We start from the raw sequence: 16,340 nt of genomic DNA, 5'->3' as shown, positions 1-16,340 counted from the left end.
CAGCTTTAGAAACATATTTTTGAAGAAATGTCACTGACAATACAGATCTACAAGAAAACTTACCCATAGATTATATTACTGTTCTTTCATTCCTATGCCCTAGAACAGTGTATGAGAATCAGAATCACCTGGAAAACTAGTAAGCATGCAGATTCCTGGGCACTCCCCACAGTACATTTGGAGTGTGTGCCAAGAATCTGAATTTCTAACAAGTTTCTGTGTGATGATAATGCTACTGGCCCACGAACCACACTGGACTAGCATAGCCCTAGAACATGAGTCAGCAAACTGTGGCCCAGGGCTAAATTCAACCTGCTGCTTGTTTTTGTAAAACAAGTTTTATTGGCACATCACCATGTCCATTGATTTCACTTACACATTGTCTGCGGCTGCTTTTGCAGTTGAATACTTGGATCAAACATCATATAGCCTATATCATTAAAGCCTACAAAACCTTACATACTTAAAATTTGGCCTTTCACAGAAAACGTTTGCTGACCTTTGCCCTAAAATGCCACTCTTCTCCCTAATATCCAGTTGAAATCTTTGACATTCAGAAATAAAATTTACTGATAACAAATATGAAGACATGTAGTGAGACAACAGCATTTCAAGGCTGATAAAATGTTTATCATCTTCATCCATGTTTGTGACTAACAGCAGTGAGTTACTTTCTTACTGCTGTGATATAATCCTGATGAATGTCTGCTGTATTCCACAATTAAAAGTCATAAACTTACTCTCCTTTCTATAAACCTGCAGTTTCACAGAAATGGTGCTAATAAAATCTATACGGTACAACAGAAACTATACTGAAACATTTAAGATTGTATTAAAAATTTTTCTTATTTGAGAAAATACAGGCAATATAAGAAAATTATCCCTCGTCATAAAGGACAGGGAGTAGAAGGATAAATTAAATCATGAATTTCCCCAATAATCTTCTGCATCATCACATTTTATCCTCTGCTTTCCCTATTTCTGCATCACTGGATAGTTTAACAAAAAATGGCACCCTGAGAAAGTACCAGCAGTAGCAGCAATAGGTTGACATGAGGCTTACACAGAGTGGTGGTCGCTAGCCTCACACCTCTCAGATGTGTTTTATTATTAGATTTAAACAAATTTTTGCAGGATATGTACTAGTCAATTCACTCCTCTACCACTTCTCCATGTTATGCCAGGACATTTATATCAGCTGCTGCACTACTGAACACGTTTGATTTGGAGTCCCTGGCTTAAATAATATTCAAAGTAAAAAAAACTGGGTCATGTAAACAGATCATTTAAATGATTAAGGTGATAATTAAAGGCTATTATGTATATTTGTTTGTATGTATACCCATATAAATGAAACTATAGTCGTACTAATAAGGAACTAATGGTGTCTTAGAGCAAAAGTCTCAGATTGTTATTCAAATGTATTAATTTAATTTTGTGAAAGGCCATACAGTTTAGTCATCCCCACTAAAAGTGTGAGAGTAACCTACTTATTTATTATAAAGCTGTCTCTGGAGGTTCAGATCACTTTTACATCTGCTGATAAATAAAACTCTTGTTTACTGGGCTATATGCACAGTTTTCCAATGAATTATGTATTTGGTTTCTTTTGAACCATTTGTCTTTGAATGAGAAAAATCCCAAACCAGTATTTTATAATCTCTTGGTAAATACAAGTACTTCTCATTGTTAGAATATGAGATAGCTAATAAATTAACTGAAGAAAAATTTCCAGCTAATACCTGTTGCACGATTGTTGTTAATTCCAAGCAGAGCTGTATGACATTATTCCTTGTAACTGAATAGTCTGTGACAGCAGCAAATGGTGATCTATAAAGAAAAAAGGAAAACGGTGATTAATAGGAACAGCTTTTGAAAGTTCCCCAAATACAATAGCCTAAAATAAGATTTTGAGTAATATGAAATGAATTGTTCTGAAGTTTACATAGTGATAAACAATATTCGGAACATATTTAAGGAAGAAAATCGAGGGAAATGCTTGGAAGAGAATTCAAGAAAAATGTTTGCTTTCCATCAAATTTCTCTTTTTTTAGTGCTTAATATTTAAAAGTTCTTTTGTACTTCTTACGAGGTCTTTTCACTACATCTAAAATAAAACAACACCAAAAAGGCATGCTTTAGCAAAGACATTTTAGTTTATTTTCAAATGAAAGTAAGATTTTGAGTCCAGTGGCTTCTTGAAATAGTCACAATTCAGAGCTAGTCTAATGACAGCTATCACCTACCGAGGACTTAACTATATGCCAGTTACTTTTCTAAATGCTTTACATGTACCAACTAATTTTCACAACTCTTATAAGACAGGCACTATTATCATTCCCATTTTACATATAAGAAATGTGAGGCAGAGAAAGGTTAAGTGAAAACTAGTAAATGGTGGAGCTAGTATTCAAACCCAGGAAGTCTGACTCCAGACTCCACAGCCCAGAGTTAAACACTAATATACCTACCTACTCTATGAACTTAAGTAGGTTTTTATTTGTACCAAATCAATTACTTACATCACTTCACATCCCTTTTCAAACAACTTGGCATGTAAATAATATATATTGGTATGAGGTTTATATTTTCAAGAATGTTATAGACAGCAGCAGTCTTCCCAAGCAAGTGTTTTGCCACCAAATGAATTCAGTGCCTTTCCATTAGTCCTTATCCTCTCTCTTGTCTAAGAATGCCAGTCAGGTTTTTGTGGGGCCAAAGCTTATATGATTTGGGAGGCCCAGTTTAAAGAAAACAAAATCACAAATAGAAAAGAAGGTATGGGGGTAAATATTTAGTCAGATTACTAGAACTTTAGTGCTTTGGATCTCTCTACTGATAACTCTTAAGGCAATTTACTATAAATGATTATATAAGACTGCTTCCTGGTTACAAACTGAATTTGTCTCTCTTCTAGAAAACTCTACAACTCAAGCACCTCCCATTGTCACAGAGGTCCACAGGAGAGGCCCTTTATTGGTTACATTTTTTAAAAAACGTATTTTTCACTTATGTATTTTGGCCATTCTAATAGCTATGTAGAGGCTTATCACAGATTTAACTTGCATTTCCCCAAAGTTATATGTATTTGCTCTATCTATATATTATCTATATTTAATCGTTAACTATATTTCCCTAATAATTTTCTAACTGGTTGTGCTGACTTGTGCATATTTGCTATCCATATATAATCTTTAGTGAAATGTCTGCTCAAGCCCTTTGCCCATTCTTTATTTAGATTTTTGGCATTACTATTGAGTTTAGAGACTTCTCAGTATTTTCTGTATGCAAGTCCTTTGTTGAATAGGTAACCTGTAAAATTTCTTCTCAGTCTATGGCTTCTCTTTCCATCCTTCAACAGAATCTTTAGCAGGTCAAAAGTTTTTTATTTTAATGAGGTCAAATTTATCGATAATTTCTTTTCTGGATTGTACCTTTAGCCTTACATCTAAGAAATCTTCACCTGACTCTAACTCAAGTTTTCTTCTAAAAGTTTTTTATTTTACTTTTAGATCTATGACCCATTTTTAACTCAATTTTTGTATAAGGTGTGAGGTTTGGGTCGAGGTTCACTTTTTTCCCTCTGCCTATCCAAGTGTTCCAACACCATTTGTTGAAAAACTAACCATTCACCACTGAATTGCTTTTGCTCCTTTGTCAAAAACTGGCTAACCATATGCATAAAGTTCTGGACTCTCTGTGTCTATCTTGCCACCAATACCAGTTTTGATTACTGAAGTTATATACTTAAAATAGTATTAAAAAACTTCAAAATTGATGAAGTATTATGGTCCCTTTATTTTTTAATACAAATTTTAGAATCATACTGTCTGTGGCTATAAAAAAATCCTGCTGTAATTTTTATGTGAATTTTATTAAACCTACAGGAAGATTTAAGAATTGACATCTTTACTAAGTTGAGTCTTCCAATCCATGAACACAGTATGTCTCTCCATTTATTTAGGTCTTGTTTGATTTTATACATCAGTGTTTTATAGTTTTCACATACAAATCCTGTAGATATTTTGCCAAATTTATATGTAGGCATCTCATTAATTCTAGAGCAACTGTAAATTATACCATGTTTTTACTTTTTGTTTCCAACTGTACATTGCTAGTATACAAGAATGTGATAAATTTTTCTGTGTAGACTTCATATTCTACAACCTTGTCAAATTCACTTACTAGTTCAAAAAGATGTTTTGTAGCTATCTTGGAATATTCTACACACAGACATATATTATCTGCAAATAGGAAAAGTTTTAATTTTTCCTTTCTAATCTCTAGACCTTTTACTTCCTTTTCTGGTCTACTGTATTGGATATAACAGGAGGGATGAGCGTGGACAGCCTTGCCTTATTCCCAATCTTAGGAGGAAAGCATTGTCTTTCACAGTACAAGGTCAGCTGTTGCTTTTTATATATGCTTCATATCAAGTTGAGATATTACTACTCTATTCCTACTTTGCTGAGAATTTTTCTCATGATCGGGTATAGGATTCTACTGAATGCTTTTTTTTTACATTAACTGATATGATTATATGATTTTTATTCTACAGCACATTAACATGGTAGACTATATTGATTTATTTTCAAGTACTGAAGCAGCCTTGCTTGCCTAGAATGAATCCCACTTAGTCAAGGTGCACAGTTCTATTTATATGTGGTTGGACTTGGATTGCCAATATTTCGTGGAGGATTATAACATGTAAGTTTGTACTATCTTTGCCGGGTATTGGAATCAGGATAATGATTGTACCATAAAATGAGATGGGATGGATTACCTCTATGTCTATTTTCTGAAATAGACTGTGTAGAATTGGTGTTATTTTTTCTTTAAACATAGAATTCACCAGTGACATCATCTAGGCCTGGACCTTTTTTCCCCTACTCCAAAGAGTTTCTAAGTACAATTCAATTTCTTTAATAGTTACAGGATTATTCAGAGAATCTATTTCATCTTGGGTAAGTTTTGGTAGTTTTTGTGTTTTTGAAGGAATTGGTTCATTTCATCTAAGCTGTCAAATGTATGTATAAAGAATTATTTGTAGTATTCCTTTATTATCCGTTTAATTTTGATTGACTTCTCAACATAGTGTGGTCCCGTTTTCAGTTTCATTGATTTCTGTTCATTTATCATTACTATTTGCTCCCTTTTGCTCCTTTGGGCTTATTTTCTACTTTCTTTTTTCTTTAATTTTATTTTTTTAAGAATACTTAGCATGAGATCTAACCTCTTAACAAAAATTTAACTGTAAAAGACGATACTATTAATTATAGGTACAGTGTTCTACAGCAGATCTCTAGAACTTTTTCATCTTGCTTAACTAAAACTTTATGCCCATGCTTGTTGATTAGCAATTATTTTTCTACTTTCTTGAGATGAGAGCTTAGATAATTGATTTGAGACCTTTCTTTTGTTCTGATATAAGCATTCAGTGCTTACAAATTTTCCTTTCAGAATTGCTTTAGCTGCGTGCCTCAAAAACTATGACTTGCTCTAATTTTCATTCTGTTCAATGTATTTCTTTTTATTTCCCTTGAGATTTCCTCTTTTATCCATGAAGTGTGTTGTTTGATTTCTAGTTTGACTCCATTATGGTTAAAGAAGAGATTCTAACTGATTTAAACTATTTTAAATGTGTTGAAGTTTGTTTTATGATGCAGATATGGTGTACCTTCATGAATGTTCCATGGGCACTTGAAAAGAATTTGTATTCTACTGTTGTTGGATGAAATGCTCTCAAAATGTCAAGTATATCTTGTTATCTGGTGTTGTTCAGCTCTTCTAATCCTTACTTTCTGTTTTGAGAGAGGAGATGAGGTATCCAATTGTAATTGTGGATCTGTCTATTTCTTCTTTTAGTTCTGTCATTTTTTGCTTCAAGTACTTTGAAATTATTGTGTGGTATATACATCTTAGCAGTTTCTGTTTCTTGTTTTTTGAATTGTCTATAGGCTCATCTGTTGCATTTTGGTGTTCTTCGTTTTTAATTTAAATGTAATATTCACATAGTACACATTAACCCCCTGCTTCTCATAACTGTTTGTAGCAAGTATTTTCCCCCGTTTGTCATCTGTCTTATACTTAGTCATGTTTTTCAATTTTATGTAGTCAAACAGCATATTTCTTTGCATTTTATTCCATATTTTAAAATACTTAATAAGTCTACATCTAGAAATCATTTTTTGTCTATATTTTCTCCAGTTTTCTTATGGATTTATTTTTCCCTCTTAAATAAATGATAGGCCTAAAATTACTTTAGTGAACAGGTAGTGTTCCATCATTATTTATTCTCCAAAGGCTTAATCAAGTACCCCAATTCCACTTATCAAATGACCCTTTCTTTTTCCAGGGGTTTGAACATATTGTTTTCTAAATGATTCTATGTATTGCAGTCTATTATGCGCTGTCTTCCACTACTGTTTATTCCTATTCCGAAATGGTATATTTTTCAACATAGTTTACTAAAACAGGAGTCATTAAGAATTTAAATAATGATAATTAGAACAAAATGTATGTAATTAATTAATCTGAAGTCATTGCATAGGTATATCTAAATTTATTAAAACTCATTAAACTTAAAATGGATAAATTTTATAGAATGTAAATTAGGCTTCAATAAAACTATTTTTAAAAAGATGTTACGATACAAGCACTTCTAGGAAAACATCATTTAAAAAAACCACCCCAAGACCATTTTTTTTGCTGCATTGAAGCATAAAAATTGGCATTTTAATTAAGAATTCAAAAATGCTTCTGGCATGATTAGAAAGAGCTTGGGTTCCTAGTTTTGCAAAGGTCAAAGTCTGTTAATAAAATCTAAAAGCTTCATTCAAAAGTGATGAGATGAAGTACAGCATGATTTTCCCCATAAAATCTTAAAAAAAAGACTCATTTGATCTTGAAAATGTACCAAAAGAAAAATCTATTTGATAACAGAATGCCTGTAGCAGACTGAATTCTAAGGTGTGTTTTCCACTTTCCTGAGCACTCATATTTCAAGTGGGACAAGCTTCTCGCTCAAGATTAACTGTCAAGAAAAACTGGAAAAAAAATCTAAGATATACCTAGGAAAACATGCATTTTATCTTGTAGTGAATTCCCCTAAAGTTTTCATTTTAAAGGCAAATCATATACAACCACACAAGAACCATTCTTAGCAAGCACATCTTAATGTTTGGGATGATGATAAATAAAAGAAGGCTGACAGGTTCCAATCTTTGTCAGTTACCAAAGATGAACACTCAATCATGACTAATGAAATAAAGAAATGGATCTCTATAGAATAGCTGAACATGATCAACTTGAAAACAAAACAAAATTAAGAGAGGAATTTGTTCCTCAGTCTAAAGAAACCCCAAGTTAGAGCACAGGCTACTTAGAAAAAAACACGTGGCTGACTCGACGTAAAGAAAATAAAATTCATGGCAGGAAAAATTTTTGATGCCAGAAAGTTAAAAAAAAATAAATAAAATCTTTGGCTCATTAATAAATGGCCATTACAGGAACCATCCTACTTAGATCTTAAAAGTTACACAACTATCCTCAAATCATCATATGGATAATAAAATGCTTATACTTCTTTCTAGTGCAAAAGTTATTGACCCTATAAAAATTATTTGTTGTACATTCTTTTCAAACAAAAGCATTTATGGAAAGGTTATTAATGGTTCAGAAATCCTAAACAAATTAGAAGCTAACAAGAGAAGCTAACAAGAAAAACTAAGGAGTTAATTAGGAAATCTGGAAGGCCTTACTGTTTCTCAGGTTGGCACTGCTGAGCCTGAGGGGCATTCTATGAACAATAGCCTTGCTAACATCACTGCTCATTTCTGGAACAAGAGGTGCCAAGTTGGAGCACTGAGCACACAAGAGGAAATAAGACCAAACAACAACGAGCCACAGCATTTGGTAGTGTTTGGGGTAGATTTCTTTGTCTCTGTAATTTTTCCCTGGTATAGAAATAATTTTTGTCCTATAGTTTCATATCACAGAAGAAGAAATTAGTTCAACCACTTTCGTAGATAAAGCAAAAGATTTCAAAGAATACATTTTTTCCCTTGGCATACTAACCCTTATGCCTTAAACATTTAAAAGGTTTTCAGTGATATAAAAAGACATCTCATTGATCCTTTCAAAACAGAATGATCTTAAAATGTATTTCAGAAACAATTAGAAATAGGTATTAATGCTAAAAATGAGAGAAAATAATAAATTTTCATTATAAATAGCAAAATAAACTTTTTCTATACATAATACTTTTGAATATTTTTTAATGATGTTACTGTACAACATGGTACATACAGCGATCTGGAAACCTCCAAGTATAGATTGATTTGAAAAAGCCATATAAAATTGTAAGAAAGATGAGGTGTGAAAAACAGCAGGATGTAGGTTAAAAATAGACAAGTAAACCATGAATTGAAAATAAACAGTAAAGCTACCAACTGTGATTCACCTCTGAGGCTTTTCCTCTGGGAAAGTCTGTTGTTTCACTCAAGTCAATATTTAAAATACGAAGAAAAAGGGGATTTCTGTTAGCCTTAGATTTTATTTTCTTTAAGAAATGTAAGGAGCTAATTTTTGAAAATAAATGTTACTTAAATGGAAGCTCCACTGAAATTGCAGTTTTTGTGATTTGTAAACATTTTCCCTAGCACCTTAATGCTTTTGCCTTAAACGTTCAAAAGGTTTTCAATGATATTAAGAGATATCTCATTGATGTCTTCAAAGTAAAATGAGAAATAAACTTTCTATAAAAAAATTCTATATAGCAATTTGAAGTATCAAGGCCAGAAAAAGAAAAGTGGTATTCTTGTTTAGCATTTGAGGAGAAACACCAAAGTACAAATAAATGTTTATATATGCCGCATTCCTAAGAATCGCTTCCTCAAAATCCTTAAGAACTGGTCCACATTCAAAAGGAGACGTAGTATGACAAAGGAACATGATAAAAGAGAAACAAGAAGGGCTTTGGTATCACAACAAAAATAGATTCAAGTTATAATTTTCACACTAGTGAACAACTTCAGGCAAATTACTTCATGTTTCATATGTAAAATGGGGATAATGATACCCGCTTCGTGAGAATTCAATAAGTCAATACATGAAAAGCATCTAGTTCAGTATGGAGCTAAAGTAAACATTTTATCCTATTCTTTCTTTTCCTTTCTCCCTTCAAGTGACATAAAATAAAAATTGCAATAAACTCATCATATTGCTGTGCATGCAAGTTCTCCCCAAAATGTAAAAAAAAATTAATGCCAAAAAGTCAGATTTTTAAAAAATTAAGCCAGTTGTTTGGCATCAAAATAACCATAGTTACCTGAGAGAATTTTTCATTTTTCAACTAAAGAATTATACTATATTGTACACTAAAGGAATAAACTAAGGTTAAAGATCCAATGCTTGGCAATATTCAATTGCAGTGACCATTTTAAACCCTCCAAATGAAAGGCAATCTACCATGACAAATCAAGATATTAAAAGTTTTTGGTCAACATAATTTCTATGGAACTTTTATAATTAAGTACTTCTAAGTTCTTCAAAACAAAAATAAAAAAGACAAGATACATTCTTACCTTATATAAAGAAAGCACAAAAACAGATTAGTTTTGGTCTAGAACTTGGTATTAACTAAATTTAGTCAGAGAAGAGGTAGGGAGTTAAATCATGATTCTACAAGTCACCAACAAACTTTGTTAGTGTTTATTCTTTGAAATTATGTAAAGGGAAATAAGATGAATATATTCCTCATATGGCTTTGGTGAACAAGGTCAATGATTTATAGAATATTAGTGCTTAGAAGAGAACTTCAAATTCTGCAGGTCTTACATCCTTATTCTAAAAAGAAAATAAAAACAGAGGTTAAGGTTCAAGGTTACCCAGGGCCAGAGGCAGAGCTGAAACTCAACTCTCTCTTAGCCCTTTGTTCTTTTATACTATTTCACGATGTATTTCGGCAGGGATTCACAACAGAGTCATGGAGAATACTGCTCTTTTGGCTTTTCTAGCATTGATTAATGTGTTTTGCTTCCTGTGTAGTTTGCAGAACACACTGAAACAAGAGGGCATGTGGAATGTTGGCTTGTGCTCTTGCTGCTACCTAGAAAACATTTTTTCTTTGAAAGGAATAAAAATATAACTTAAATACACATCCACTAACAATCTCTAATAAAAGTCTGGGCTACTTGTCAGGAAAACAAACAGCATAAACATTTTACTTGGCACAGTTATAGATAAAATCCTATTACATTTAAATTGATTTTGGGACCTTTTGAAATTTATATTAGCCAAGGAGTAGTTAAGATATTCATACAATCCATGGAAGAGAAGGAAGCAAAGTAAGTTCCCAGATATAGAAGTACCCCTCATCATTTGCCTTTCCTCTTTTCCAACACCTCTAAAAGATGCAGTCTATGAAAAGTAGAAGTTAATATTATACAAAACTATCCTGAACTACAAACCATTTCACAGAAAAATTTCTTCAAAGAGGAGTTATCACTTACCTTTAACTCACAATCAACCCAAGAATTCCAGTTTTCATTAATTCTAAGTAAAAACACTAAACTGTTGTTGGTAAGATCACATATATCCTGATTCCCTAATTTACTACACACTTTCAGCCCTACCGTGCCTAACCTGTCAGCAGCATTTGACTCTACTGACCACTTCCTTTTTTTCCCTAAAACCCCTTATTCCCATCTTAAACGTTCTCACCACATACACAAAAAAGGTAATTATGCAAGGTGATAGATTATATTAACTAATCTTATCATGGTAATCATTTTGCAATGTATATGTGTATCAAATCATCACGTTGTACACTTTAAACTTACACAATGTTATATATCACTCATATCTCAATAAAGTTGGAAAAAAATAAAATAATACTAAAATATCAACACTGCCCCCCCACCCGCCCACCAAAAAACTCTTTACTCCCTTTGCTACCGTGACACCACTCTCAACTAATTCTATCCTATGGAGTCTGGTTATGTCTTCTTATTTTTTTCCATAAGCTGAACTTCTAATCATCCTTCAGTTCTTGGTGGTCTGCAGAGGTCATTCCTTTTCTCAGTTCTCTTCATTCACTCAGAAAAATTTATTGAGCACCCACTATAGGGCAGGAACTCTTCTAGATAATTGTGATAGCAGTGAACAAAGCAGATGAAAATCCATGCTCTCCAGAAGCATACATTATATATAGAGCAGTCAGACAAAAACAATAATAACACATAAGTAAATTACATACTGTGTTAGAAGGGTTTGTGTTATGGAAAGCAAATAGAGCAGGATAAGAGGAATTCATTCTAAAATTCTCCTTACACCACCATATTAATGCATTCAGGACTTTAACTACCACCTATATTTTACCTATTCCCAAATCTCTATCCACCGTATATCTTTTCTGAGCAGCAATACTCTAAAGACCTTTTCACAATCTATCATGGCCAACACTCAACACTTGTCCTCCACCATAACCTGTTCCTCCTGTTTTGATAATGGCATCACCATCCATTGGGTCAGCCAAGTCAGATACCTCTTATTCACCTTAGGTGTCTCCTTTTCCTTAGTCTCTCTGTCTAACAGTCTTCTATCCTCACTGCTGCTTCTCTAATTAAACATCTCAGTAAATAGCAATGGAGAGAATCAACTCTGTAGTCAGGCGCCTGGAATGAACCCTGGCTCCACCACTTACTTCCTATTTGGTTTTGAACTTAACTTCTGCCTCTGTATGTGCTAGTTTTCCTATCTGTAAAATGAAGACAACTCTCCTAGGTTGGCTTTGAGTGTGGCTGGTAGCATCAGAATCACCAATAGTAGCAGCAGCATGATAACAGTTGGCACTCCATACTGGCAGGTTCCATTCCATGGATTCAACCAACCTCGGATTGAAATATTTGAAAAAAAATTCCAGAGAGTTCAAAAAAGCAAAATTTGAATTTGTTGTACAAGGCAATTATTTACATAGCATTTACACTGTATTAGGTATTATAAGTAATCTACAGATAATTTAAAACATAAAGGAGGATGTGCGTAGGTTACATGCAAATACTGTCATTTTATATAAGGGACTTGAGAATCCTCAGGTTTTGGTATCTGAGGGGGTGCTGGGCAGGTAATGAGGGACAAATATTCCTGAAACAACCTCTTAACTGGTTTCCCTTCTTCCAGCCTTATTCTTTCCCTAATCTTTCCCAACATTATAGCGCAAGTAATCTTCAAAATTCAAAGGTCTGAACACAACAGTGACCCTAAACAGCTCCCCATTGCCTTCAGCATAAAGTCCAAATGCCTTAAAATGACAAAGAATTCTTTTTCTCCTTCTTCTTTCCTTTTTAAAACTAAAGCTGTTAAAGCATAATCATTATAGACAAGCCAGCCTGGAGCTGAACTTTCCTGAGAAAAATCTTCAAAATATAAACTTCAGTTTCTTTTTAAAATTTACAGTCTCAGCAGAAGATTTTAAAGTTATCACAAAGTTGTCTCTTTTCCTTCTAAGTACATATTTTATTTTTATGATCAAAATGTTAAATGGCCTTTGATTTAATGATCACCATAGGTAGTATGATATAACACAAAATAAGCATTGTGAGAACCTTTGCAGCAATGGAAGCCAAACAGATGATTTAAATTATTTCCTTCAGACTTTTTGTCACATTTTCTCTTTTGATGAAACAAACGCAAAATACCATTGATTGACTGCAGGGATTACTATGTATGTGTGTGTACGCTCATGTATGTTTGTAGATGAACTGGCATTTACTAAGGACATCTTATTAGATGATAAAAATAATGCCACCATAAAAAATTATATAATACAATAAAATCAGAAACTACTATATAGTGTTCTAGAAGCCATTATGTGATTTTATAAACAGCCATACCTGCCATTAAGAAGTAAAAACATTCTCTAATCATTCTATTTATTTACTGATTTAACAAGTACTAGTGTAAAAAGAAAATAATGAAATTTACCAAATATAAATATCAAGGCTGAGCTAATTTACAATTATAGGACAGGTGATAGTTATAAGAAGATATAACTAAAATCAAATATATTTTCTATAAGTTTCTAATTACTGAGAAGCCTCCTGAAACAAGTATATTACGTTACTTAAGGATAAGCCATATTTTAAATATATTTACTTACTGACCATTATACTACTTGTAGAATTTACATGTTTAAACAGCAATTATTTCATACAATGGATAAATGTGGTTTAAACAATTATGAGAATTTTCATGATGTCATAATATAAGAGAAATATGCTGTCTGCCGATTAATTATCAGAGCTAATAATTACAGCTTAGTGTTCAGATTTGGATTTAGTATTGTCATGTTATATGTTATTAGTAATATATATAAATTTAGACAGTATAGAATTAAGTAAAATTACCTTAACTTTTACCTTAGACATACAAATACTTTGTTTTTAATATAAAGTCTCATATTTTTAAAAAGCCAAAATATAATACAGTTGAACTTCAAACAAAGAGAGGATTAGGGGTGCCAACCCCACAGTCGAAAAGTCATGTGTAACTTTATAGTCAGCCCTCCATATCCACAGATTCAACCAATGGATGATTATGTTCATATAGTAACGTGGTGCGTATTTATTGAAAAAACTCTGTATATAAGCGGACCCATACAGTTCAAACCCATGTTGTTCAAGGGTCACTGCGTATATATGTGTATATATATATGTATATGTATGTAAATTCTACTGACATTTATTCAAGAAAGAATTCTAGTAAAATTCTATATATCAGAATTTCTTATAAGAGACAAAATGTTTTTTAAGATTTGATTATTTAACCATCATAACACAGCACATGTCCCCTACAAAAAAATTTTCAAAAATGAAAGAGCTTATTTAGTATTTTTTAAATAGTTGTAATGTTTTACCATTAAAATGTTTAATCACATATACAATTTTAATCTAACTTTTTTCATTTTATATTATGAAAACTTTTATGTGTTCCAAGACAAATGAAACTTAACTAAATTAGCAAAAAAAGGACCAAAATTGTTTTTATAATATCCAAAATTGACTGTGCAATGTGAATAATAATAATAAATAAAGCAAAGGTAATGAGACATACAGTGCATGCTATGAAAGTGTCAGTGTCTAATTACCCATTTAAAACAATAAATAGAATACTGATGGTCACTTCCTTAAATATGACCAATGAATGAAAAGAATACAGAAAATCAGGAGACAAGGTAGTATTATAAATCTTGTTATGACAGCCAAAAATGATTTTCCTTATAGAGCAGCAAATGTATTTTGAAACTGTCAGGGACTAATTATTGATTAGCTACTTGGATATAAAATTTTGCAAACAGTTAGTATCTCTTTGATGATATGCTTATATTGTGGTAAATCATAATTAGGCATTTGTTAATATTCCTCGTACTTATCTAATCCTTTCACAAGAAAAAAATGAAATAACGTTATATTCACACTGATGCCTGAGGAGGATAACTTATGAAACACGTGAAAGATTTTACCTGTCCAACCAGGCAAGCAGACTCTTGGCTGCTCCAATCAGATCCACAACCGAAGTCAGAAAATCATTTGGCAATTTTCGGCTGGTTCTCCCATCATAATGGCCACTCCTTCTCCTCCCTGTTATAAAATTCTGTAGATTTTTGGCAGATGCATTCAACTTGTGAGAAAGGGTTTTTAGATTTTCTGTTTCCAAGCCATAATTCTGAAATATAAAAAGACAGAGAACAAATATACTTAAAGTCAATATTTTATTCATTCGTTAAAACATTTACTGAGTACTTTACTATATGTACAGGCAGTGGAACAAATATTAAGAGTTACACATAAATAAGATAGGATTCCTGGCCTAGCAGAACCCATAGTCAAATGAGGATTTGGGGAAACGTCAGATAAACAAATTACAAGAAAATGTGTAAGTGCTAATATGAACATGGAAAGATGAGGGCATTCTATCTTGAAATTATGCCACCCAAGACAGAGAGATTATAAGGACTCATAAGCAGTTTCTTTTTTAACCCAAACCTAAGTTCATTTACTTGTGAAATTCATTATTATCAACAATTATTTTTGAGTATCTATTCTATTAGCATATGCATAGTCATGAATGTAGGCACTAGGAAAAATTCTGCTTCCCCCAAATGAGAAAGTAAGTACAATCCAACAATAAAATGAAATAGCAAAAAATAAATCACATACAATATAACTTTTCTTCTGTGTCCTCTTCATAATGACTCACATAAGAAGTTTCTTTTATGATATGGTATACCAGGAAAACCTCTGCATCCTCAGGGAAACCAACATACTTTCTCCTTTTTATAATACAAATTATAAAACTAAACTTATTTATAATTTTGTCATGGTTGCATTAGCTCACAGTCAAATATGAAGCACATCTAAAGAAATCATAATGACTTTTTGGTAAGTATAATTGTTCTTCTTTTCCTTGGTCTCACTTTTCAATTTCTATTAATATATATTATTTTACCCTAAATGTTTTATCTATAAATTATTGCAAAAAGGATTTATATGAATAAATACAAATAAACTTTTTTTACCATATGCAATAGGAAAATATTGTCGGATCCCCTCAAATAAACTTTAGGGAAAGATTTCACAAGTCACAATTAATTTTAAAACAGATAATTGTGAGTTGTTAACCTGATCAGAGGATGACCTTGATCAAAGTACTTAGCAGCATGTACGTTACCGTCATGTGTAAAATTAAAAGTATTATTAACTTGCAGAAAAGCATAAAACCCAAAGAATGTTAGATAGCCTCTGAGGCCCAAATAAATTCTAAGTTTGATTTATCCCCTCCTTTTACAGTTAAGTAAAGTGAGACACAGGGAGATATTTTGATTTGCTTAGAGCTCAGAGCTTAGAGTAGACAGAAATCAGAATGGGACTACAAGCCCCCAGGCCACCTGTGAGGAAATACCTCTACCCCCACTCCTTAGCACCAATAATCTATTCCTGTTCAAGCAGAGTAGTAGAAACAAGTGAAACAAAATGGAAGAAAATACTGGGGGAAATGAAAAAGGGAAGAAAATGGCACAATGAATTTAGCTATATTTTCAAGTCAACAATCACTGGGTAGCTAGTTTATATGAAATTTAGGTTTATTCTTTCTATTTAAGAAAAGAAATAACTTAGAGGAGAAAAAAGGAGGGCGTAGAGGAAGATTTGGATGCATAAACATTAATAGCAAGTTATGTATGTTACCACTAAAGATTTAATAGTGATAAAAATCTGATTGTTCTTTGCTGAGAATTTACATTTTTACTAAAAGAACACTGTTTTGGAGCCACGGATTTGTTT

General features: G+C 32.4%; 1 protein-coding gene across 4 annotated transcripts in view; it reads right to left on the bottom strand.

Moving 5' to 3' along the window:
- Positions 1-16,340, bottom strand: part of CNKSR2 (connector enhancer of kinase suppressor of Ras 2) — a gene marked incomplete at its 3' end in the record, with an annotated part of 257,646 nt that overhangs the window by 182,087 nt on the left and 59,219 nt on the right. For all 4 annotated transcript variants that reach the window (XM_082681111.1, XM_082681112.1, XM_082681113.1 and 1 more), the window contains exons 3-4: positions 14,522-14,724; positions 1,743-1,830 (exon numbers count right to left, since the gene is read on the bottom strand). In XM_082681111.1, the coding sequence (XP_082537237.1) occupies positions 1,743-1,830; positions 14,522-14,724 (291 nt within the window). The remainder of the gene's footprint in view (positions 1-1,742; positions 1,831-14,521; positions 14,725-16,340) is intronic.

This window comes from Grampus griseus (assembly GCF_964374135.1).
Source record: "Grampus griseus genome assembly, chromosome: X".
NCBI classification, from domain to species: Eukaryota; Metazoa; Chordata; class Mammalia; order Artiodactyla; family Delphinidae; genus Grampus; species Grampus griseus.
This window is presented reverse-complemented; position numbering and strand designations above follow the sequence as displayed.